This window comes from Lithobates pipiens, unplaced genomic scaffold (genome assembly GCF_037356315.1).
Source record: "Lithobates pipiens isolate NorthernLeopardFrog02 unplaced genomic scaffold, aLitPip1_a1.2 Scaffold_22, whole genome shotgun sequence".
Taxonomy (NCBI): Eukaryota; Metazoa; Chordata; class Amphibia; order Anura; family Ranidae; genus Lithobates; species Lithobates pipiens.
In genome coordinates this window covers 344,408,551-344,434,133 of record NW_027507784.1, presented here as the reverse complement: position 1 = coordinate 344,434,133, position 25,583 = coordinate 344,408,551, and the positions used below count along the sequence as shown (strand labels likewise).

The following is a 25,583-nucleotide window of genomic DNA, read 5'->3' as shown; positions in this document are numbered from 1 at the left end:
ATAAATGAGGTAAGTCTTCATTTGGAAAGAATACCCAATCACGTGCAAGGAAAAAAAAATTTAAAAAAAACAGCATTTTTTTTTTGCTTGCGTATGATTGGACGATGGAAGTCGGCAGAGCTTCTGCTCATTTACTAAGCTCTGGAGCAACTGCACTTTGCAAAGTGTACCATCTATTTGCCTTTAGTAAATCAGCTCCTATGTGTCTAAAGTCGCATGGAGCCTAAGGCTTGGTTCACACTAGTGCAACTTGACATGCGACTTGCGACACATAAAGTCACATGACAAGTCAAAACCCATTTATTTCAATGGCACCCGTTCCAATCTATGCGATTAAAGCAGAGTCTTTAAAAAAAAAAAAAAGGTTCCTGCACTACTTTGATGCAACTTTCTTGCAAAGTGAGTGGCACAGAGTGTAATAAGTCACATGTAAGTCGCACTGGTGTGAACCTGGTCTAACACTTTTGGTTTTGTATCCTGTTTGTCTCGTGATTAGAAATGATCAGAATGGCTTTTATGGGGCTTTTTAGAAGGCTTGCAGCACCGGGGTCCTTGGTGTAAATACCAACTAGGACATCATCTGCATGGCGTTTGAATGTTCTCTCCTGTGTCCTCTCACACTCTTAAGGCATGCTGATAGGTCTGAATTGGTCCTAGTATGTACTGTATATACACCATATTGTCAAAAGTATTGGAACACCTGCCTTTACACACACATGAACTTTAACGGCATCCCAATATTAGTCCGTAGAGTTCAGTATTGAGTTGGCTCCACCCTTTATAGCTTCACCTCTTCTGGGAAGGCCGTCCACAAGGTTTAGGAGGGTGTCTATGGGAATGTGTGACCATTCTTCCAGAAGCGCATTTGTGAGGTCACTGATGTTGGACGAGAAGTCGCAGTCTCCACTTTAACTCATTTCAAAAGTGTCAGGATTCTGTGCAGGCCAGTCAAGTTCCTCCACCCCAAACTCGCTCATCCATGTCTTTATGGACCTTGCTTTGCGCTCTGATGCTCAGTCATGTTGGAACAGGAAGGGGCCATCCCCAAACTGTTTCCACAAATTAAATTTTCTAAAATGTCTTGGTATGCTGACACCTTAACCTTAACCTTAGCCAAGCCCAACCCCTGAAAAACAACCTCCCACCATAACCCCACCTCCACCAAATGATTTGTACCAGTGCACAAAGCAAGGTCCGTAAAGACATAGATGGGCGAGTTCGAGGTGGAGAAGCTTGACTGGCCTGCACAGAGTCCTGACCTCAACCAACACTTTTTGTGAATTAGAGTGGAGACTGCGAGCCAGGCATTCTCATCCAACATCAGCACCTGAATGAATGAATGAATGAATGAAATACTTATATAGCGCACAATGCGAACTGAATCGCCTCTAGGCGCTGTGGCGAGCTTTGATCATCTGCTAAAAGAGGAAGGTCTTGAGTTTTTTCCTAAAAGCCAGGTGAACCAGGCCAGCCTGACCTCACAAATGTTCTTCTGGAAGAATGGTCAAGCATTCTCATAGACACCCTCCTAAACCTTGTGGACGGCCTTCCCAGGAGAGTTGAAGGTGTTAGACCCCTTTCACACTGTCAGCGTTTTTCAAGCGCTACAGCGCTAAAAATAGCATCTGAAAAAAGCGGCTCCTTTCACTCCACTGTGAAAGCCTGCAGGTTTTCACACTGGAGCGGTGCGCTGGCAGGGCATCACAAAAAGTCCTGCCAGCAGCTTCTTTGGAGCGGTGAAGGAGCCGTGAACCCACCGCCCCTCCACCGCCACTCCTAATTGAAATCAATGGGGCAGCGCTGCAATACCTCCAGCAAAGCACCGCTCCGGCGGGCGTTTTGTGGGAGGATTTAACCCCTTGGTGTGAAAGCCCTGTTATAGCTGCAGAGGGTGGGCCAACTCAATATTGAACCCTTACGGACTAAGACTGGGATGCCATTAACCACTTGAGATCCGCGCTATAGCCAAATGACGGCTACAGCGCGGATCTCCTTTTCCAGGACGACGTCAATAGATGTAGTCCCGTGTACGAGCGGCCTGCGCGCCCCCTGAGGGGCGCGCGCGGCCTGCGCTCTGTGATCGGCGAGTCCATGAGACTCGCCTGATCACCGATCCGTGCAAGGGGTCGATCCCGGCCCCTTATCACGTGATCAGCTGTCAGCCAATGACAGCTGATCATGTGATATAACGGAGCCGGTAATCGGCTATTATTCCTCCTCGCACTGACAGCGCGAGGAGAAAAAAAAAAGCCGATCACCGGCGGCCGTGATCGGGACATCAGTCCCGATCACGGCCAGCCCTGCTAGCGCCCACCTGCCCCCTGCCAGTGCCCACCTGCCCCCTGCAGTGCCACACTTATTAAAAGTAAGTGCCCCCCGTCAGTGCCACCCAGCAGTGCCCACAGTGCCACCCAGCAGTGCCCACAGTGCCACCCAGCAGTGCCACCCACAGTGCCACCCACAGTGCCCACAATCTGCCTCAAAGGTGCTGCACCCCAGTGCCACATATCCGTGCCCATCAGTGTCATCTACCAGTGCACAGCAGTGCCCAGCAGTGCCACCTATCAGAGCCACCTATCAGTGCCACCTATCAGTGCCCATCAGTCCCATCTATCAGTGGTACCTATCAGTGCCCATCCGTGCCACCCATCCGTGCCACCCATCCGTGCCACCCATCCGTGCCACCCATCCGTGCCATCTTATCTGTGCCCATCTTTGCCCATCAGTGCTGCCTTATCTGTGCCCATCGGTGCCGCCTTATCTGTGCCTATTAGTGCCGCCTTAACTATGCCTATCAGTGCCCACCAGTGCAGCCTATCAGTGCCCACAAATGCAGCCTATCAGTGCCCACCAATGCAGCCTATCAGTGCCACCTAATCAGCGCATTTCAATGAAGGAGAAAAATGACCCGTTTGCAAAATTTTATAACAAACTATTAAAACATGATTTTTTTTTTTTTTTGCATCTTTTTTTGTTTGTTTAGCAAAAAATAAAACTCCGAGCTGTAATTAAATACCACCAAAAGAAAGCTCTATTTGTGGGAAAAAAATGATAAAAATCTCATTTGGGTACAGTGTTGTATGACCGCGCAATTGTCATTCAAAGTGCATCAGCGCTGAAAGCTGAAAATTGGTCTGGGACTGAGGGGGGGTTTAAGTGCCCAGTAAGCAAGTGGTTAAATTTCATGTGCGTGTAAAGGCCGGTGTCCCAATACTTTTGACAATATAATGTATGTGAGATGGGGACTTTAGATCGTCAGCTCCTAGAGGGCAGTGGCTGATATGAATTTACAATATGTAATGTGCTGTGTCGACTATAAATAACTAATAAATAGATGCGCCCCAATAAAGCCTGCTAATGAGTCCAGCTGTGCCCCTACCTGGTAGTTGGTACAGAGGAAATGATCTGGCAGTGGGTGACTGATATGTGGTGGTTGCTCTAGTGTAGCGTATATTATATGAGACAATGTATTAGGTTTCCCATAAATCATAAACCAACAATGACATGGCATTGGGAGCTGCCTGGAGGGCAGCCGTTGCTCCGGTATCCTGCGGGTACACTGGCACACGTTCTTGGCAAACATCTCGCCTTTTGTACATTTGGCTAAATGATCGAAATTCAGCACGTACCCGCCGAATGCTGCAAGGGCAGCTACAGGGACCGTGAACCGAAATACATTCTGGGGGCACATTTTTTTTTTTTTATTAGACAAAAGATCAAGCCGGAGAGATCTTCTACTGACCACCCCCCAGACCCCCAGACCCCCAGACCTTCCTGGCATGAAAGACGTTTATTCTGAAGGGGGGAATAAAATGGAAAATGGGAAATTCTAATGCCGCGTACACACGTAGCAGACTATCCGGCGGACTTAGTCTGGCGGACTTCCCGTTGGACTTAGTCTGGCGGACTTCCCGCCGGACTGTACGCCCGGACTTTCCGAACGGGCTACCTGCTCACACACGGCCCTTTTTCAGCGGACTAATACGACGCACAAAGTCCGCCGGACTATCCGCCGTACTTTTGAAATGAACGGACTCGCCCACACACGCGGAGGAAAGTCCGCTCATTTTGAGCGCGTCTCCAGGTAGCCGGGGCCAGCGAAGGAGGCGTCGCTGGCCCCGTCACCTGGTATGGACTTAAAGGGGAACCCCTACGCCGAAAAATCGGTGTGGGGGTCCCCCCCTAGGTCCATATCAGACCCTTATCCGAACACGCTACCCGGCCGGCCAGGAAAGGGGGTGGGGACGAGCGAGCGCCCCCCCCCCCTCCTGAGCCGTACCAGGCAGCGTGCCCTCAACATGGGGAGTGCCTTGGGGAAGGGGGGGGCGCGCAGCTCCCCACCCCAAAGCACCTTGTCCCCATGTTGATGAGGACAAGGGCCTCTTCCCGACAACCCTGGCCGTTGGTTGTCGGGGTCTGCGGGCGGGGGGCTTATCGGAATCCGGGAACCCCCTTTAATAAGGGGGCCCCCGGATACCGGCCCCCCACCCTATGTGAATGAGTATGGGGTATTGTACCCCATACTCATTCACATAGGGTGGGGGGCCGTGGCTCATATGGCTGATAGGAAGAGGCCCTTGTCCTCATCAACATGGGGACAAGGTGCTTTGGGGTGGGGGGGCCGGGCTGCGTGACCCTGCTGGGACCTCTGTGAGTAGGATCGCGGGTCCCATGGACTCGATCTCCGTGGGGATACCCGCGACCGTCTCACAGAGCTGAAGAACGGGGAGATGCTAATGTAAAAAAAAAGCATTTTCCCCGTTCTGCCTAGTGACAGTGTCACTGATCATAGCTCCCTGTGATCGGGAGCAGAGATCAGTGATGTGTCACACACAGCCCCTCCCCCTAACAGTTAGAATCACTCCCCAGGACACACTTAACCCCTTTCTAACCAGCTGGTGGTTAACCCCTTCACTGTCAGTGTCATTTTTACAGTAATCAGTGCAATTTTATAGCACTGATCGGTGGGAAAATGACAATGGTCCCAAAAATGTGTCAAAATTGTCCGACGTGTCCGCCATAATGTCGCAGTCCCAATAAAAAACGCAGATAACTGCCATTACTAGTAAAAAAAAAAAATGAATAATAAAAATGCCATAAAACAAACCCCTATTTTGTAGACGCTATAACTTTTGCAGAAACCAATCAATAAACACTTATTGCGTTTTTTTTTTTTTTTAACCAAAAATATGTAGAAGAATACGTATCGGCCTAAACTGAGGAAAAAAAATGTTTTTTATATATTTTTTGGGGATATTTATTATAGCAAAAAGTAAAACATAAATGCTTTTTTCTCAAAATTGTCGCTCTATTTTTGTTTTTAGTGCAAAAACTAAAAAAATCACAGGGGTGATCAAATACCACCAAAAGAAAGTTCTATTTGTGGGAAGAAAAGGACGTCAATTTTGTCTGGGAGCCAAGTCGCACGACCGCGCAAATGTCAGTTAAAACTACGCAGTGCCGAATCGCAAAATGTGCGCTGGTCTTTGGCCAACAAAATGGTTCGGGGCTTAAGTGGTTAATGGTATCCCGTTCTTAGTCCGTAGGGTTCAATATTGAGTTGGCTCCGCCCCTTTGCAGCTATAACAGCTTCACCTCTTCTGGGAAGGCCGTCCACAAGGTTTAGGAGGGTGTCTTTGGGGATGTTTGACCATTTTTCCAGAAATGCATTTGTGAGGTCAGGCACTGATGTTGGACGAGAAGGCCCGGCTCCCAGTCTCCACTCTAATTCATCCCAAAGGTGATCTATCAGGGTGAGGAGAGGACTCTGTGCAGGCCAGTCAAGTTCCTCCACCTCAAACTCGCTCATCCACGTCTTTAAGGACCTTGCTTTGTGCACTGGTGTGCAGTCATGTTGGAACATGAAGGGGCCGTCCCCAAACTGTTCCCACAAAGTTGTTAGGATGAAATTGTCCACAATGTCTTGGTATGCTGACGCCTTAAGAGTTCCCTTCACTGGAACTAAGGGGGCCAAACCCAACCCCTAAAAACCCCCCCCCCACACCATAATCCCCCCCCCCCCCCCCCCACCACCAAATGATTTTTTGGTTCCATCTTCTATCCTCCTTCAATTTCCTGCACAAAGGTCATACTTCCTCCCCAGAAACTTTGAAGGCTTCAAATGCTCCCCAAACCTCATCGAGATTTACACTCTTGGTCTAATTTCCGCCCCATTTCACTTTAAAATAATGACATCCAAATTTCGGCCAAAATCTTGGCTAATAGGATCAATGTCTTGTTGGGTGAACTTATCTACAAAGACCAAGTAGGCTTTGTGCCAAAGAGACAAGCCAGTGACAACATTCGTAGAGCTTTGCAATTGATTCATCTTACAAAAATTCCATCTCTTGACTCCGTGTTTCGATCAAAGCATTTGATTCCTTATCTTGGCCATATTAATTTTTTGTGCTTCGTTATTTGATGTTTTTTTCTTTTTTTTTTTATCCCTTTCATGACTAATTCCACGTACACATGACTGGACTTTTCGACAGCAAAGGTCCGACGGAACGAATCCGTCGTACAATTTCGCTCGTGTGTGTGCTAGTCCGACGGACAAAAAACCGACGCGAGGGCAGCTATTGGCTACTGGCTATGAACTTCCTTATTCTAGTCCGGTCGTACTTCATCACGTTTGGTGTGATTGTGTGTGGCCAAGTCCGTTTGTTTGGAAAGTCCGACGGGACTCCGCCGATAGTCCGTCGTAAAGACCGTCGGACCTAGTCCGTCAAAAAGTCCGGTTGTGTGTACACGGCATAAGCCTATTTCTGACATTTGTTGTTTACAAGTTAAAATCCCTATTTTTTGCTAGAAAATTACGTAGAGTCCCCAAACATTATATATATTTTTTAGCAGAGAGAATCTAGAGAATAAAATGGCGATTGTTGGAATATTTTATTTCACGCGGTATTTGTGCAGCGGTGTTTTAAAACGCAACTTTTTGGGAAAAGGGACACTTTCATGAATTAAAAAAAAAACAAAAGAGTAAAGTTATCCCAATTTTTTTGTATAATGTGGAAGATGATGTTATGCCGAGTAAATAGATACCAAACATGTCACGCTTTATAATTGCACGCACTCGTGGAATGGCGACAAACTTTGGTACCTAAAAATCTCCATAGGCGACGCATTCAATTTTTTTTTTACGGTTACCAGGTTAGAGATACAGAGGAGGTCTAGTGCTAGAATTAGGGTCCTTTCACACGGGGCGGATCAGTTCTGATCCGCCCCGTGGATATCCGTTTGCTCAGCGGGGATCACTCCGCCGATCCCCGCTGAGCAGGAAGATGACAGGTCCGTCTCTGCACACTGCGCAGGGACGGACCTGTCACAGCGCCGCTCTCCCCTCTGGGAGATCGGATGACGACGGACCGCAGTGCCCGTCGTCATCCGATCCGCAGACGGATGGAAAAATAGCTTTTTCCTCCGTTACACTTTTTCGGATCGGAGCGGGTCGGATGTCAGCGGACATGTCACCGCTGACATCCGACGCTCCATAGAGCTCTATGGAGCACCTGTTCAGGTCCGCCTGAAAAACTGACAGGCGGGCCTGAACGGGACGTCAGTGTGAAAGGGGCCTTATTGCTCTCACTCTGATGATCGCGGCGATACCTCACATGTGTGATTTGAACACCGTTTACATATGCGGGCGCGACTTTCGTATGCGTTCTCTTTGCTGCGCGAGCTCGCGGTGACGGGGCACTTTGAAAATATTTTTATTTATTTTATTTATTTTTATATTATTAAATTGTGTGTTTTTTTTTTTTTAAATGTATCACTTTTATTGCTGTCACAAGGAATATTAGCCATTAATTAGTATTTTGTAATTCGTGTCCGAAATTCAATTTGGATTTGTATAAAATACGAATTTTCGCTAGGTTCGTTAACATTTCTTAACAATTACGAACATTCATTATGATGGATTTAAATAGCAAAAAATACCTTTCCCAATATGGCAGTCGTCGACTCATTATGCTCATTATGAGGAGCTCCCACCATCCCTGTGCTGTGTCCATTATGAGGGGCTCCCCCCATCCCTGTGCTGTGATAATTATGAGGGGCTCCCACCATCCCTGTGCTGTGATAATTATGAGGGGCTCCCACCATCCCTGTGCTGTGCTCATTATGAGGGGCTCCCACCATCCCTGTGCTGTGATAATTATGAGGGGCTCCCACCATCCCTGTGCTGTGCCCATTATGAGGGGCTCCCACCATCCCTGTGCTGTGCTCATTATGAGGGGCTCCCCCCATCCCTGTGCTGTGCTCATTATGAGGGGCTCCCACCATCCCTGTGCTGTGCCCATTATGAGGGGCTCCCACCATCCCTGTGCTGTGCTCATTATGAGGGGCTCCCACCATCCCTGTGCTGTGATAATTATGAGGGGCTCCCACCATCCCTGTGCTGTGCTCATTATGAGGGCCTCCCACCATCCCTGTTCTGTGATAATTATGAGGGGCTCCCACCATCCCTGTGCTGTGCTCATTATGAGGGCCTCCCACCATCCCTGTTCTGTGATAATTATGAGGGGCTCCCCCCATCCCTGTGCTGTGCTCATTATGAGGGGCTCCCACCATCCCTGTGCTGTGATCATTATGAGGGGCTCCCCCCATCCCTGTGCTGTGCTCATTATGAGGGGCTCCCACCATCCCTGTGCTGTGCTCATTGTAAGGGGCTCCCACCATCCCTGTGCTGTGCTCATTATGAGGGGCTCCCCCCATCCCTGTGCTGTGCTCATTATGAGGAGCTCTCACCATCCTTGTGCTGTGATCCCTGTGCTGTGCCCATTATGAGGGGCTCCCACCATCCCTGTGCTGCGATCATTATGAGGGGCTCCCACAATCCCTGTGCTGTGCCCATTATGAGGGGCTCCCACCATCCCTGTGCTGTGCTCATTATGAGGGGCTCCCACCATCCCTGTGCTGTGCTCATTATGAGGGGCTCCCCCCACCCCTGTGCTGTGCTCATTATGAGGGGCTCCCCCCACCCCTGTGCTGTGCTCATTATGAGGGGCTCCCACCATCCCTGTGCTGTGATCATTATGAGGGCCCCCCATCCCTGTGCTGTGATGACTTCCTGGGTTTTTAACTTTATCATAACGAATAATCGTAATTATTATGACAACGATAAAACGATATTAACGAACATTCTTATTTTGTCCAATTCTGAATCTCCCATCCACTACCAGTACCAGTCTCCCACTCCCATATTAAAAAAGGTAATTTTCCCAACCCCCACTCAGCAGCAGAAGAAAACCTCTGATTGGTCAACAAAACACCATCTCACGTTTCCATTGTAACGGAATGTGGATCCGAAATTCCTCAACGAAATTTCTTATTTTGTATACAATTTGGAAGCACAGAAATTCGTATGAATTGTAGATTCGTACGAAACAAACCGCACCTGTCTATTGGAATGCATGGGCAGTGCTGTCCAAGCGCCTGCAAAGTGCTACATGGGCGCTTTTAACCCCATTTTAACTCTTTCTAGGGGGTTAAAAGCGCCCCGCTCCCGCCCAAAGCGCCAGTATAACAGCTTTACCGCTACTGCCCCAGTGTGAAAGGGGTCTAAGTGAGTTATTCCTGAACGCTTGTACACACGGTCGGACATTCCGACAACAAAATCCGTCGGATTTTGTCCGAAACTGTTGCATACACACGGTCGGACAAAGTTGTTGGAAAATCCGATCGCTCAGAACGTGATGACGCTCATTCGTTACGACGGGACTACGTTCAGGCTAGTAGCCAATAGCTTTGGTCTCGTAATTTGATCTGAGCATGCGTGGCACTTTGTCCGATCGGAATTCTCTACAAACGATCGGACAAAGTCTGATTGGATCATGTTGTCGGAAAATTTTATAGCCCAGCTCTCAAACTTTGTCCGTCGGATATTCCGATGGAAACAGTCCGATGGAGCCCACACACTGTTGGATTATCAGACAACACGGTCCGATCGGACATTTTCCGTCGGAATATCCGACCGTGTGTACAAGGGCTAAGAATTACAGGCCTACAATATAAAATGCTAAATTTCCATGCAAAACAATGCACCACTTTGAGCTTCAAAAATCTGACATAATCTTATCATACATCAGGGAGGGTAATAAAAAAAAGAATGTAATCCAAATAGCAAAAAATTACTTGGCCACGAAGGGGGGGGGGGGGGGTAAAACCTTCTGGATCTGAGGTAGATAATATGAAGTGCATACAATGTATAAACACCCCACCACTAGCCATTTCCTAACACTTTCAATATTTTACATTTAGTATGGGTTTTTTTTCTCTCTCTCTCTAAATAGAGCACAAATCAGCTGAATTTAATGCACATCATATTTTTTATTTCAGAGCGATGGAGTATGTAAACATTTGCAAAGGTCATCACAGGGAATACATTTCTTAAAATATCTCTTCGCTTCTGTCTGGAGATGATTGTGATGAGAACAGAGAAAGGAGACAAAGTTGCGATTCATGAGATAAAGTAACAATGTATTTCAATTTCTGGCCGCACATCGATGCGTCTTCATGTCTGGGCATTGGATGTTCTGATGAGGAACGTTATCAGAGGAAATAAATAATCTAAAATAATTGATATAGCGCTCTTTATACCTGCGTTGGACATGCCTTTCGAAACGCACATCAAACCCGAGCCAAGAGATCCCGATTTACATCAGACATTTTTGGGCCCCTTATACAGCTTTAGGCCTGGGCTCCCCTGAGCCTGACCACCAACATTCCCATCAACATCTTGCCCACTGGCCATCCCACCGAATTCACACACCGTTCACCTCACCTGTACACACTCAGCCCCCCCTTCACACCTGTATATATGTCAGCCCCCCCCCCACACCTGTATATATGTCAGCCCCCCTCACACCTGTATATATGTCAGCCCCCCTCACACCTGTATATATGTCAGTCCCCCTCATATCTGCATATATGTCAGCCCCCCTCACACACCTGTATATATGTCAGCCCCCCTCACACCTGTATATATGTCAGCCCCCCACACACACCTGTATATATGTCAGTCCCCCCTTCACACCTGTATATATGTCAGCCCCCCCCACACCTGTATATATGTCAGCCCCCCTCACACCTGTATATATGTCAGCCCCCCACACACACCTGTATATATGTCAGTCCCCCTCATATCTGCATATATGTCAGCCCCCCTCACACACCTGTATATATGTCAGCCCCCCACATCTGTATATATGTCGGCCCCCACACAACTGTATATGTCAGCCCCCCACACACACCTGTATATATGTCAGTCCCCCTCACATCTGTATATATGTCAGCCCCCCTCACACCTGTATATATGTCAGCCCCCCCCCCCACATCTGTATATATGTCAGCCCCCACACACCTGTATATATGTCAGCCCCCCCCCCCCACATCTGTATATATGTCAGCCCCCACACAACTGTATATATGTCAGCCCCCCTCACACCTGTATATATGTCAGCCCCCACACACCTGTATATATGTCAGCCCCCCCCACATCTGTATATATGTCAGCCCCCACACAACTGTATATATGTCAGCCCCCCCACACCTGTATATATGTCAGCCCCCCCCACACCTGTATATATGTCAGCCCCCCTCACACCTGTATATATGTCAGCCCCCCTCACACCTGTATATATGTCAGCCCCCCCCACATCTGTATATATGTCAGCCCCCCCCCCCACACCTGTATATATGTCAGCCCCCCACATCTGTATATATGTCAGCCCCCACACAACTGTATATGTCAGCCCCCCACACACACCTGTATATATGTCAGTCCCCCTCACATCTGTATATATGTCAGCCCCCCTCACACCTGTATATATGTCAGCCCCCCCCCCCCCACATCTGTATATATGTCAGCCCCCACACACCTGTATATATGTCAGCCCCCCCCCCCACATCTGTATATATGTCAGCCCCCACACAACTGTATATATGTCAGCCCCCCTCACACCTGTATATATGTCAGCCCCCACACACCTGTATATATGTCAGCCCCCCCCACATCTGTATATATGTCAGCCCCCACACAACTGTATATATGTCAGCCCCCCCACACCTGTATATATGTCAGCCCCCCCCACACCTGTATATATGTCAGCCCCCCTCACACCTGTATATATGTCAGCCCCCCTCACACCTGTATATATGTCAGCCCCCCCCCACATCTGTATATATGTCAGCCCCCACACACCTGTATATATGTCAGCCCCCCCCCACACCTGTATATATGTCAGCCCCCCTCACACCTGTATATATGTCAGCCCCCCTCACACCTGTATATATGTCAGCCCCCACACACCTGTATATATGTCAGCCCCCCCCCCACATCTGTATATATGTCAGCCCCCACACAACTGTATATATGTCAGCCCCCCTCACACCTGTACATATGTCAGCCCCCCTCACACCTGTATATATGTCAACCCCCATACCCCTGTATATATGTCAGCCCCCCTCACACCTGTATATGTGTCAGCCCCCACACACCTGTATATATGTCAGCCCCCCCACACCTGTATATATGTCAGCCCCCCCCCACACCTGTATATATGTCAGCCCCCCTCACACCTGTATATATGTCAGCCCCCCCCCACATCTGTATATATGTCAGCCCCCACACACCTGTATATATGTCAGCCCCCCCCACATCTGTATATATGTCAGCCCCCACACAACTGTATATATGTCAGCCCCCCTCACACCTGTATATATGTCAGCCCCCACACACCTGTATATATGTCAGCCCCCCCCCACATCTGTATATATGTCAGCCCCCACACAACTGTATATATGTCAGCCCCCCTCACACCTGTATATATGTCAGCCCCCCTCACACCTGTATTTATGTCAACCCCCACACCCCTGTATATATGTCAGCCCCCCCCCCTCACACCTGTATATATGTCAGCCCCCACACACCTGTATATATGTCAGCCCCCAAACACCTGTATATATGTCAACCCCCCCACTCACTTGTATATATGTCAGCCCCCACACACCTGTATATATGTCAGCCCACTCACACCTGTATATATGTCAGCCCCCCCCACACCTGTATATATGTCAGCCCCCCCCCACACCTGTATATATGTCAGCCCCTCCTCACACCTGTATATATGTCAGCCCCCCTCACACCTGTATATATGTCAGCCCCCCCCCCCACATCTGTATATATGTCAGCCCCCACACAACTGTATATATGTCAGCCCCCCTCACACCTGTATATATGTCAGCCCCCACACACCTGTATATATGTCAGCCCCCCCCACATCTGTATATATGTCAGCCCCCACACAACTGTATATATGTCAGCCCCCCCACACCTGTATATATGTCAGCCCCCCCACACCTGTATATATGTCAGCCCCCCTCACACCTGTATATATGTCAGCCCCCCTCACACCTGTATATATGTCAGCCCCCCCACATCTGTATATATGTCAGCCCCCACACACCTGTATATATGTCAGCCCCCACACACCTGTATATATGTCAGCCCCCCCCACACCTGTATATATGTCAGCCCCCCCCACACCTGTATATATGTCAGCCCCCCCTCACACCTGTATATATGTCAGCCCCCCTCACACCTGTATATATGTCAGCCCCCCCCACACCTGTATATATGTCAGCCCCCCTCACACCTGTATATATGTCAGCCCCCCTCACACCTGTATATATGTCAGCCCCCACACACCTGTATATATGTCAGCCCCCCCCCCACATCTGTATATATGTCAGCCCCCACACAACTGTATATATGTCAGCCCCCCTCACACCTGTACATATGTCAGCCCCCCTCACACCTGTATATATGTCAACCCCCATACCCCTGTATATATGTCAGCCCCCCCTCACACCTGTATATATGTCAGCCCCCACACACCTGTATATATGTCAGCCCCCCCCCACATCTGTATATATGTCAGCCCCCACACAACTGTATATATGTCAGCCCCCCTCACACCTGTACATATGTCAGCCCCCCTCACACCTGTATATATGTCAACCCCCATACCCCTGTATATATGTCAGCCCCCCCTCACACCTGTATATGTGTCAGCCCCCACACACCTGTATATATGTCAGCCCCCCCCACACCTGTATATATGTCAGCCCCCCCCCCACACCTGTATATATGTCAGCCCCCCCTCACACCTGTATATATGTCAGCCCCCCTCACACCTGTATATATGTCAGCCCCCCCCACATCTGTATATATGTCAGCCCCCACACACCTGTATATATGTCAGCCCCCCCCCCCACATCTGTATATATGTCAGCCCCCACACAACTGTATATATGTCAGCCCCCCTCACACCTGTATATATGTCAGCCCCCACACACCTGTATATATGTCAGCCCCCCCCCCACATCTGTATATATGTCAGCCCCCACACAACTGTATATATGTCAGCCCCCCTCACACCTGTATATATGTCAGCCCCCCTCACACCTGTATTTATGTCAACCCCCACACCCCTGTATATATGTCAGCCCCCCCTCACACCTGTATATATGTCAGCCCCCACACACCTGTATATATGTCAGCCCCCACACACCTGTATATATGTCAACCCCCCCACTCACTTGTATATATGTCAGCCCCCACACACCTGTATATATGTCAGCCCACTCACACCTGTATATATGTCAGCCCCCCCCACACCTGTATATATGTCAGCCCCCCCTCACACCTGTATATATGTCAGCCCCCCTCACACCTGTATATATGTCAGCCCCCCCCCCCCACATCTGTATATATGTCAGCCCCCACACACCTGTATATATGTCAGCCCCCCTCACACCTGTATATATGTCAGCCCCCACACACCTGTATATATGTCAGCCCCCCCCCACATCTGTATATATGTCAGCCCCCACACAACTGTATATATGTCAGCCCCCCTCACACCTGTACATATGTCAGCCCCCCTCACACCTGTATATATGTCAACCCCCATACCCCTGTATATATGTCAGCCCCCCCTCACACCTGTATATGTGTCAGCCCCCACACACCTGTATATATGTCAGCCCCCCCCACACCTGTATATATGTCAGCCCCCCCCACACCTGTATATATGTCAGCCCCCCCTCACACCTGTATATATGTCAGCCCCCCTCACACCTGTATATATGTCAGCCCCCCCCACATCTGTATATATGTCAGCCCCCACACACCTGTATATATGTCAGCCCCCCCCCCCCACATCTGTATATATGTCAGCCCCCACACAGCTGTATATATGTCAGCCCCCCTCACACCTGTATATATGTCAGCCCCCACACACCTGTATATATGTCAGCCCCCCCCCCACATCTGTATATATGTCAGCCCCCACACAACTGTATATATGTCAGCCCCCCTCACACCTGTATATATGTCAGCCCCCCTCACACCTGTATTTATGTCAACCCCCACACCCCTGTATATATGTCAGCCCCCCCTCACACCTGTATATATGTCAGCCCCCACACACCTGTATATATGTCAGCCCCCACACACCTGTATATATGTCAACCCCCCCACTCACTTGTATATATGTCAGCCCCCACACACCTGTATATATGTCAGCCCACTCACACCTGTATATATGTCAGCCCCCCCCACACCTGTATATATGTCAGCCCCCCCACACCTGTATATATGTCAGCCCCCCCTCACACCTGTATATATGTCAGACCCCTCACACCTGTACATATGTCAGCCCCCCCCACATCTGTATATATGTCAGCCCCCACACACCTGTATATATGTCAGCCCCCCCCCCCACATCTGTATATATGTCAGCCCCCACACAACTGTATATATGTCAGCCCCCCTCACACCTGTATATATGTCAGCCCCCCTCACACCTGTATATATGTCAACCCCCATACCCCTGTATATATGTCAGCCCCCCCTCACACCTGTATATATGTCAGCCCCCACACACCTGTATATATGTCAGCCCCCCCCCACACCTGTATATATGTCAGCCCCCCCACACCTGTATATATGTAAGCCCCCCCTCACACCTGTATATATGTAAGCCCCCCTCACACCTGTATATATGTCAGCCCCCCCCCCACATCTGTATATATGTCAGCCCCCACACACCTGTATATATGTCAGCCCCCCCCCCACATCTGTATATATGTCAGCCCCCACACAACTGTATATATGTCAGCCCCCCTCACACCTGTATATATGTCAGCCCCCACACACCTGTATACATGTCAGCCCCCCCCCACATCTGTATATATGTCAGCCCCCACACAACTGTATATATGTCAGCCCCCCTCACACCTGTATATATGTCAGCCCCCCTCACACCTGTATATATGTCAACCCCCACACCCCTGTATATATGTCAGCCCCCCTCACACCTGTATATATGTCAGCCCCCACACACCTGTATATATGTCAGCCCCCACACACCTGTATATATGTCAACCCCCCACTCACTTGTATATATGTCAGCCCCCACACACCTGTATATATGTCAGCCCCCTCACACCTGTATATATGTCAGCCCCCCCCCACACCTGTATATATGTCAGCCCCCCCCCACACCTGTATATATGTCAGCCCCCCCTCACACCTGTATATATGTCAGCCCCCCTCACACCTGTATATATGTCAGCCCCCCCCCCACATCTGTATATATGTCAGCCCCCACACACCTGTATATATGTCAGCCCCCCCCACATCTGTATATATGTCAGCCCCCACACAACTGTATATATGTCAGCCCCCCTCACACCTGTATATATGTCAGCCCCCCTCACACCTGTATATATGTCAACCCCCATACCCCTGTATATATGTCAGCCCCCCCTCACACCTGTATATATGTCAGCCCCCACACACCTGTATATATGTCAGCCCCCCCCACACCTGTATATATGTCAGCCCCCCCCCCCCACACCTGTATATATGTCAGCCCCCCCTCACACCTGTATATATGTCAGCCCCCCCTCACACCTGTATGTATGTCAGCCCCCCCACATCTGTATATATGTCAGCCCCACACACCTGTATATATGTCAGCCCCCCTCACACCTGTATATATGTCAGCCCCCCTCACACCTGTATATATGTCAGCCCCCCTCACACCTGTATATATGTCAGCCCCCACACACCTGTATATATCAGCCCCCCACACCTGTATATATGTCAGCCCCCCTCACACCTGTATATATGTCATCCCCCTCACACCTGTATATATGTCAGTCCCCCTCTCACCTGTATATATGTCAGCACCCCCACACCTGTATATATGTCAGCCCCCCAACACCTGTATATATGTCAGCCCCACACCTGTATATATGCCAGCCCCCCCCCCCCACACCTGTATATATTGAAGAACCCTCACATCTGTATATATGTCAGCCCCCCACACCTGTATATATATCAGCCCCCCACACCTGTATATATGTCAGCCCCCCACACCTGTATATATGTCAGCCCCCCCACACCTGTATATATGCCAGCCCCCCTCACACCTGTATATATGCCAGTCCCCCCACATCTGTATATATGGCCAGTCCCCCCACACCTGTATATATGCCAGCCCCTCACACCTGTATATATGTCAGTGACCCCCACACACCTGTATATATGTCAGCCCCCCTACACCTGTATATATGTCAGCCCCCCCTCACACCTGTATATATGTCAGCCCCCCCTCACACCTGTATATATGTCAGCCCCCCTCACACCTGTATATATGTCAGCCCCCCTCACACACCTGTATATATGTCAGCCCCCCTCACACACCTGTATATATGTCAGCCCCCCTCACACCTGTATATATGTCAGCCCCCCTCACACCTGTATATATGTCAGCCCCCTCACACCTGTATATATGTCAGCCCCCCCTCACACTTGTATATATGTCAGCCCCCCCACATCTGTATATATGTCAGCCCCCACACACCTGTATATATCAGCCCCCCACACCTGTATATATCAGCCCCCCACACCTGTATATATGTCAACCCCCACACACCTGTATATATGTCAGCCCCCACACACCTGTATATATGTCAACCCCCCACACCTGTATATATGTCAGCCCCCCGACACCTGTATATATGTCAACCCCCACACACCTGTATATATGTCAGCCCCTTCACATCTGTATATATGTCAGCCCCCACACACCTGTATATATGTCAGCCCCCCCCCCACATCTGTATATATGTCAGCCCCCACACAACTGTATATATGTCAGCCCCCCTCACACCTGTATATATGTCAGCCCCCACACACCTGTATACATGTCAGCCCCCCCCCACATCTGTATATATGTCAGCCCCCACACAACTGTATATATGTCAGCCCCCCTCACACCTGTATATATGTCAGCCCCCCTCACACCTGTATATATGTCAACCCCCACACCCCTGTATATATGTCAGCCCCCCTCACACCTGTATATATGTCAGCCCCCACACACCTGTATATATGTCAGCCCCCACACACCTGTATATATGTCAACCCCCCACTCACTTGTATATATGTCAGCCCCCACACACCTGTATATATGTCAGCCCCCTCACACCTGTATATATGTCAGCCCCCCCCACACCTGTATATATGTCAGCCCCCCCCCACACCTGTATATATGTCAGCCCCCCTCACACCTGTATATATTTCAGCCCCCCTCACACCTGTATATATGTCAGCCCCCCCCCCACATCTGTATATATGTCAGCCCCCACACACCTGTATATATGTCAGCCCCCCCCCACATCTGTATATATGTCAGCCCCCACACAACTGTATATATGTCAGCCCCCCTCACACCTGTATATATGTCAGCCCCCCTCACACCTGTATATATGTCAACCCCCATACCCCTGTATATATGTCAGCCCCCCCTCACACCTGTATATATGTCAGCCCCCACACACCTGTATATATGTCAGCCCCCCCCCACACCTGTATATATGTCAGCCCCCCCCACACCTGTATATATGTCAGCCCCCCCTCACACCTGTATATATGTAAGCCCCCCTCACACCTGTATATATGTCAGCCCCCCCCACATCTGTATATATGTCAGCCCCCACACACCTGTATATATGTCAGCCCCCCCCACATCTGTATATATGTCAGCCCCCACACAACTGTATATATGTCAGCCCCCCTCACACCTGTATATATGTCAGCCCCCCTCACACCTGTATATATGTCAACCCCCACACCCCTGTATATATGTCAGCCCCCCCTCACACCTGTATATATGTCAGCCCCCACACACCTGTATATATGTCAACCCCCCCCACTCACTTGTATATATGTCAGCCCCCACACACCTGTATATATGTCAGCCCCCTCACACCTGTATATATGTCAGCCCCCCCCCACACCTGTATATATGTCAGCCCCCCCCCACACCTGTATATATGTCAGCCCCCCTCACACCTGTATATATGTCAGGCCCCCTCACACCTGTATATATGTCAGCCCCCCCCCCCACATCTGTATATATGTCAGCCCCCACACACCTGTATATATGTCAGCCCCCCCCACATCTGTATATATGTCAGCCCCCACACACCTGTATATATGTCAGCCCCCCTCACACCTGTATATATGTCAGCCCCCCTCACACCTGTATATATGTCAGCCCCCACACACCTGTATATATCAGCCCCCCACACCTGTATATATGTCAGCCCCCCTCACACCTGTATATATGTCATCCCCCTCACACCTGTATATATGTCAGTCCCCCTCTCACCTGTATATATGTCAGCACCCCCACACCTGTATATATGTCAGCCCCCCAACACCTGTATATATGTCAGCCCCACACCTGTATATATGCCAGCCCCCCCCCACACCTGTATATATTGAAGAACCCTCACATCTGTATATATGTCAGCCCCCCACACCTGTATATATATCAGCCCCCCACACCTGTATATATGTCAGCCCCCCACACCTGTATATATGTCAGCCCCCCCACACCTGTATATATGCCAGCCCCCCTCACACCTGTATATATGCCAGTCCCCCCACATCTGTATATATGGCCAGTCCCCCCACACCTGTATATATGCCAGCCCCTCACACCTGTATATATGTCAGTGACCCCCACACACCTGTATATATGTCAGCCCCCCTACACCTGTATATATGTCAGCCCCCCTCACACCTGTATATATGTCAGCCCCCCCTCACACCTGTATATATGTCAGCCCCCCTCACACCTGTATATATGTCAGCCCCCCTCACACCTGTATATATGTCAGCCCCCCTCACACACCTGTATATATGTCAGCCCCCCTCACACACCTGTATATATGTCAGCCCCCCTCACACCTGTATATATGTCAGCCCCCCTCACACCTGTATATATGTCAGCCCCCTCACACCTGTATATATGTCAGCCCCCCCTCACACTTGTATATATGTCAGCCCCCCCACATCTGTATATATGTCAGCCCCCACACACCTGTATATATCAGCCCCCCACACCTGTATATATCAGCCCCCCACACCTGTATATATGTCAACCCCCACACACCTGTATATATGTCAGCCCCCACACACCTGTATATATGTCAACCCCCCCACACCTGTATATATGTCAGCCCCCCGACACCTGTATATATGTCAACCCCCACACACCTGTATATATGTCAGCCCCTTCACACCTGTATATATGTCAGCCCCCCACACCTGTATATATGTCAGCCCCCCCACACCTGTATATATATCAGCCCCCCACACCTGTATATATGTCAGCCCCCCCCCACACCTGTATATATGTCAGCCCCCCCCACCTGTATATATATCAGCCCCCCACCTGTATATATGTCAGCCCCCCACACCTATATATATGTCAGCCCCCCACACCTGTATATATGCCAGCCCCCCTCACACCTGTATATACGCCAGTCCCCCCACACCTGTATATATGCCAGCCCCTCACACCTGTATATATGTCAGCCCCTCACACCTGTATATATGTCAGCCCCCCACCTGTATATATGTCAGCCCCCCCACACCTGTATATATGCCAGCCCCCCTCACACCTGTATATATGCTAGTCCCCCCACACCTGTATATATGCCAGCCCCTCACACCTGTATATATGTCAGCCCCCCTCACACCTGTATATATGTCAACCCCCACACCCCTGTATATATGTCAGCCCCCCTCACACCTGTATATATGTCAGCCCCCACACACCTGTATATATGTCAACCCCCCCACTCACTTGTATATATGTCAGCCCCCACACACCTGTATATATGTCAGCCCCCTCACACCTGTATATATGTCAGCCCCCTCCCCACACCTGTATATATGTCAGCCCCCCCCCACACCTGTATATATGTCAGCCCCCCTCACACCTGTATATATGTCAGCCCCCCTCACACCTGTATATATGTCAGCCCCCCCCCTCATCTGTATATATGTCAGCCCCCACACACCTGTATATATGTCAGCCCCCCCCCCACATCTGTATATATGTCAGCCCCCACACACCTGTATATATGTCAGCCCCCCTCACACCTGTATATATGTCAGCCCCCCTCACACCTGTATATATGTCAGCCCCCACACACCTGTATATATCAGCCCCCCACACCTGTATATATGTCAGCCCCCCTCACACCTGTATATATGTCATCCCCCTCACACCTGTATATATGTCAGTCCCCCTCTCACCTGTATATATGTCAGCACCCCCACACCTGTATATATGTCAGCCCCCCAACACCTGTATATATGTCAGCCCCACACCTGTATATATGCCAGCCCCCCCCACACCTGTATATATTGAAGAACCCTCACATCTGTATATATGTCAGCCCCCCACACCTGTATATATATCAGCCCCCCACACCTGTATATATGTCAGCCCCCCACACCTGTATATATGTCAGCCCCCCCACACCTGTATATATGCCAGCCCCCCTCACACCTGTATATATGCCAGTCCCCCCACATCTGTATATATGGCCAGTCCCCCACACCTGTATATATGCCAGCCCCTCACACCTGTATATATGTCAGTGACCCCCACACACCTGTATATATGTCAGCCCCCCTACACCTGTATATATGTCAGCCCCCCCTCACACCTGTATATATGTCAGCCCCCCCTCACACCTGTATATATGTCAGCCCCCCTCACACCTGTATATATGTCAGCCCCCCTCACACCTGTATATATGTCAGCCCCCCTCACACACCTGTATATATGTCAGCCCCCCTCACACACCTGTATATATGTCAGCCCCCCTCACACCTGTATATATGTCAGCCCCCCTCACACCTGTATATATGTCAGCCCCCTCACACCTGTATATATGTCAACCCCCCCTCACACTTGTATATATGTCAGCCCCCCCACATCTGTATATATGTCAGCCCCCACACACCTGTATATATCAGCCCCCCACACCTGTATATATCAGCCCCCCACACCTGTATATATGTCAACCCCCACACACCTGTATATATGTCAGCCCCCACACACCTGTATATATGTCAACCCCCCCCACACCTGTATATATGTCAGCCCCCCGACACCTGTATATATGTCAACCCCCACACACCTGTATATATGTCAGCCCCTTCACACCTGTATATATGTCAGCCCCCCACACCTGTATATATGTCAGCCCCCCCACACCTGTATATATATCAGCCCCCCACACCTGTATATATGTCAGCCCCCCCCACACCTGTATATATGTCAGCCCCCCCACCTGTATATATATCAGCCCCCCACCTGTATATATGTCAGCCCCCCACACCTATATATATGTCAGCCCCCCACACCTGTATATATGCCAGCCCCCCTCACACCTGTATATATGCCAGTCCCCCACACCTGTATATATGCCAGCCCCTCACACCTGTATATATGTCAGCCCCTCACACCTGTATATATGTCAGCCCCCCACCTGTATATATGTCAGCCCCCCACACCTGTATATATGCCAGCCCCCCTCACACCTGTATATATGCTAGTCCCCCCACACCTGTATATATGCCAGCCCCTCACACCTGTATATATGTCAGCCGCCTCACACCTGTATATATGTCAGCCCCCCTACACCTGTATATATGCCAGCCCCTCACACCTGTATATATGTCAGCCCCCTCACACCTGTATATATGTCAGCCCCCTCACACCTGTATATATGTCAGCCCCCCTCACACCTGTATATATGTCAGCCCCCCTCACACCTGTATATATGGCCAGTCCCCGCACATCTGTATATATGGCCAGTCCCCCCACACCTGTATATATGTCAGCTGCCCCACACCTGTATATATGTCAGTGACCCCCACACACCTGTATATATGTCAGCCGCCTCACACCTATATATATGTCAGTGACCCCCCTACACCTGTATATATGCCAGCCCCTCACACACCTGTATATATGTCAGCCCCCTCACACCTGTATATATGTCAGCCCCCCCTCACACCTGTATATATGTCAGCCACCCCACACCTGTATATATGTCAGCCCCCTCACACCTGTATATATGTCAGCCCCCCTGCCTTTAAATATATGTCAGCCCCACACATACACACATCTGTGAACACACAAGCCTCTGGCCCCTCCCTGTACACAAACAGCCTTTCCTTCACAGCACTTACTTGTAATGAAAATCTTCCTACCTAGTCCCAGCTCCTTTTCACAAAGCTGACATGTTGCTGACACAGAGGAGCACAGTACAGGCAGCTCACACGAGGGGTGCACATGCACACAGTAGCACTAGCCAGATGTCTGAGCTCAATAACACAGAGAGCAGCAGGAACTGCCAGATCATTTCTATAGAGCACAACAGGGCTCCCCTTCTTCTGGCCCAGGGCGGGCCCCTCAGGCCCCGGGGGCCCCTTACAGTTGTATCGGTTGTACCCCCCTGATGGTGGCCCTGATTGCAGATGACAATTCTTAGGCTGCGTCTGAGCGACTCCATGTTTCCTTACATGCGGCACGTTCTATTTAGATGCTTTTGAGCTGCACCAAAGTTGAAAAGGCAGCAATTGTCACCAACGCCCATCAACACAAAGCCGCAGTTCACACTAGAATGCGATCCGTGTGTGCGTTTCCCGCACCAGGTTCAAAGCATACGGTAGTTGTGATCTGCAGGGAGTCCCCATGTTAAGTTAATGACACCCCAAATGCAGTGTGTTTGCCTGCACCAGATCACATGGTACAAAAGTACTACCCGATCCGGTTGCAGGGTTTTTCCAAAAATAGTGCATGCCATACAGCTAAGGAAAAAAAAGTATTTGATTGCCTGAAAAACACCCCCAAAGAATAATGTCTCCACCTCCATGTGTGACGGTGGGGATTGTGCTCTTGGGGGTCATAGGCAGCATTCCTCCTCCTCCAAACAATTTTAGATTTGCAAGCAAAGAAGAAACATTTGCTTTTGTTTTGTTATGACATGAAGGCCAGCGGTGGCCCATAAGGGGCACAGGGGGCGTCGCCCCCCTAATCTCCATGCACCAGCCCCTAATCTCCATGCGGGGCGCCGGACACATAGAGTTCTACGAGTGTTTTTTTTTTTTTTTTGTGAAGCACATGATTAGAGCCAGAGGCTCTAATTGGCTTCAAAAAGGGTGGGCTCGGGGCTCAGAGCACAGCGCCTCAAGCTCATCCACTTGTGCGACAATAGCGAATTAATATTCTTCTCTCAGCCAATCAGGAAGTGACCAGATTGGTTGGGAGGAGAAGCAGGGGAGGCCGCTGAAGTCGCCCGCGAACCTGGATGGGGTAAGCGTGGGGCTGGCGAGCTTGCGATTGGGTGAGCAAGGCTGGCTTGCGGATGAGCGAGCGAGTGGGCGAGCGCTGGGGGGGGGGGGATTTTGTTTGCCTCCCCCCCCCCCCCCAAAAAAAATGGAGCAACAGCTGCCACTAATGAAGGCGATACATTTCCTAAAATATTCTCAGTTATCCTTTCACTGGAATAATAACAATAGTTGTTAAATTGGTTATTATTATACAGAGTTTATGTAGTGCCAACTGTTTGCACAGCACTTTACAAAGTGAGGACAGACAGTTACAATACAAATCAATACAGGAGGAATCAGAGGGCCCTGATCCTCAGAGCTTACAATCTAAGAATTATTATTGTTACTATGTATAAACACATGACTGCAGCAGACAATACGAGTACAGATCTGCAGAGGTGAATGTGATTCTCTCCATCCCTTACCTGCCCCCATGGTCGCTCCTTTCTCCCTGCGCAGTCCTCCAAGAAGGAACGCCGTTCCTCCTTCGCATCTTCCTTTTCTTCTTCTCCCAGTTTGTGGTTAATCATTCAGGTCCGGCCTTTCCTCCGGCCACCAATAGTCAGCATTCCTATTGTTTCCCTGGTTGGGATGAGTGGAGGTGATTGTTGACCTTCGGACTGCCCTGAGCTGGCAGACCATTCCTCAGTGTGTGGCAGACATGAGGGGTCAGCGCCACGGATCCTGTGAGGTCTGCAGGGTGGGGGGGGGGGGCAATTAACAGAGGAAATTTTTTTTTTTAGTTTAAATAGTTTCTCCATCTACACTATATTACCAAAAGTATTGTGACGCCTGCCTTTAC

At 49.8% G+C, this 25,583-nt stretch overlaps 1 protein-coding gene across 1 annotated transcript in view; it reads right to left on the bottom strand.

The window, feature by feature from the left end:
• Positions 1-25,237, bottom strand: part of LOC143925107 (solute carrier family 15 member 2-like) — a 113,984-nt gene extending 88,747 nt beyond the window's left edge. Inside the window, exon 1 of the mRNA XM_077449722.1 lies at positions 25,207-25,237. Coding sequence (XP_077305848.1) covers positions 25,207-25,216 — 10 coding nt within the window. The 5' untranslated portion in view covers positions 25,217-25,237. The remainder of the gene's footprint in view (positions 1-25,206) is intronic.
• Positions 25,238-25,583: the final 346 nt, after the last annotated feature.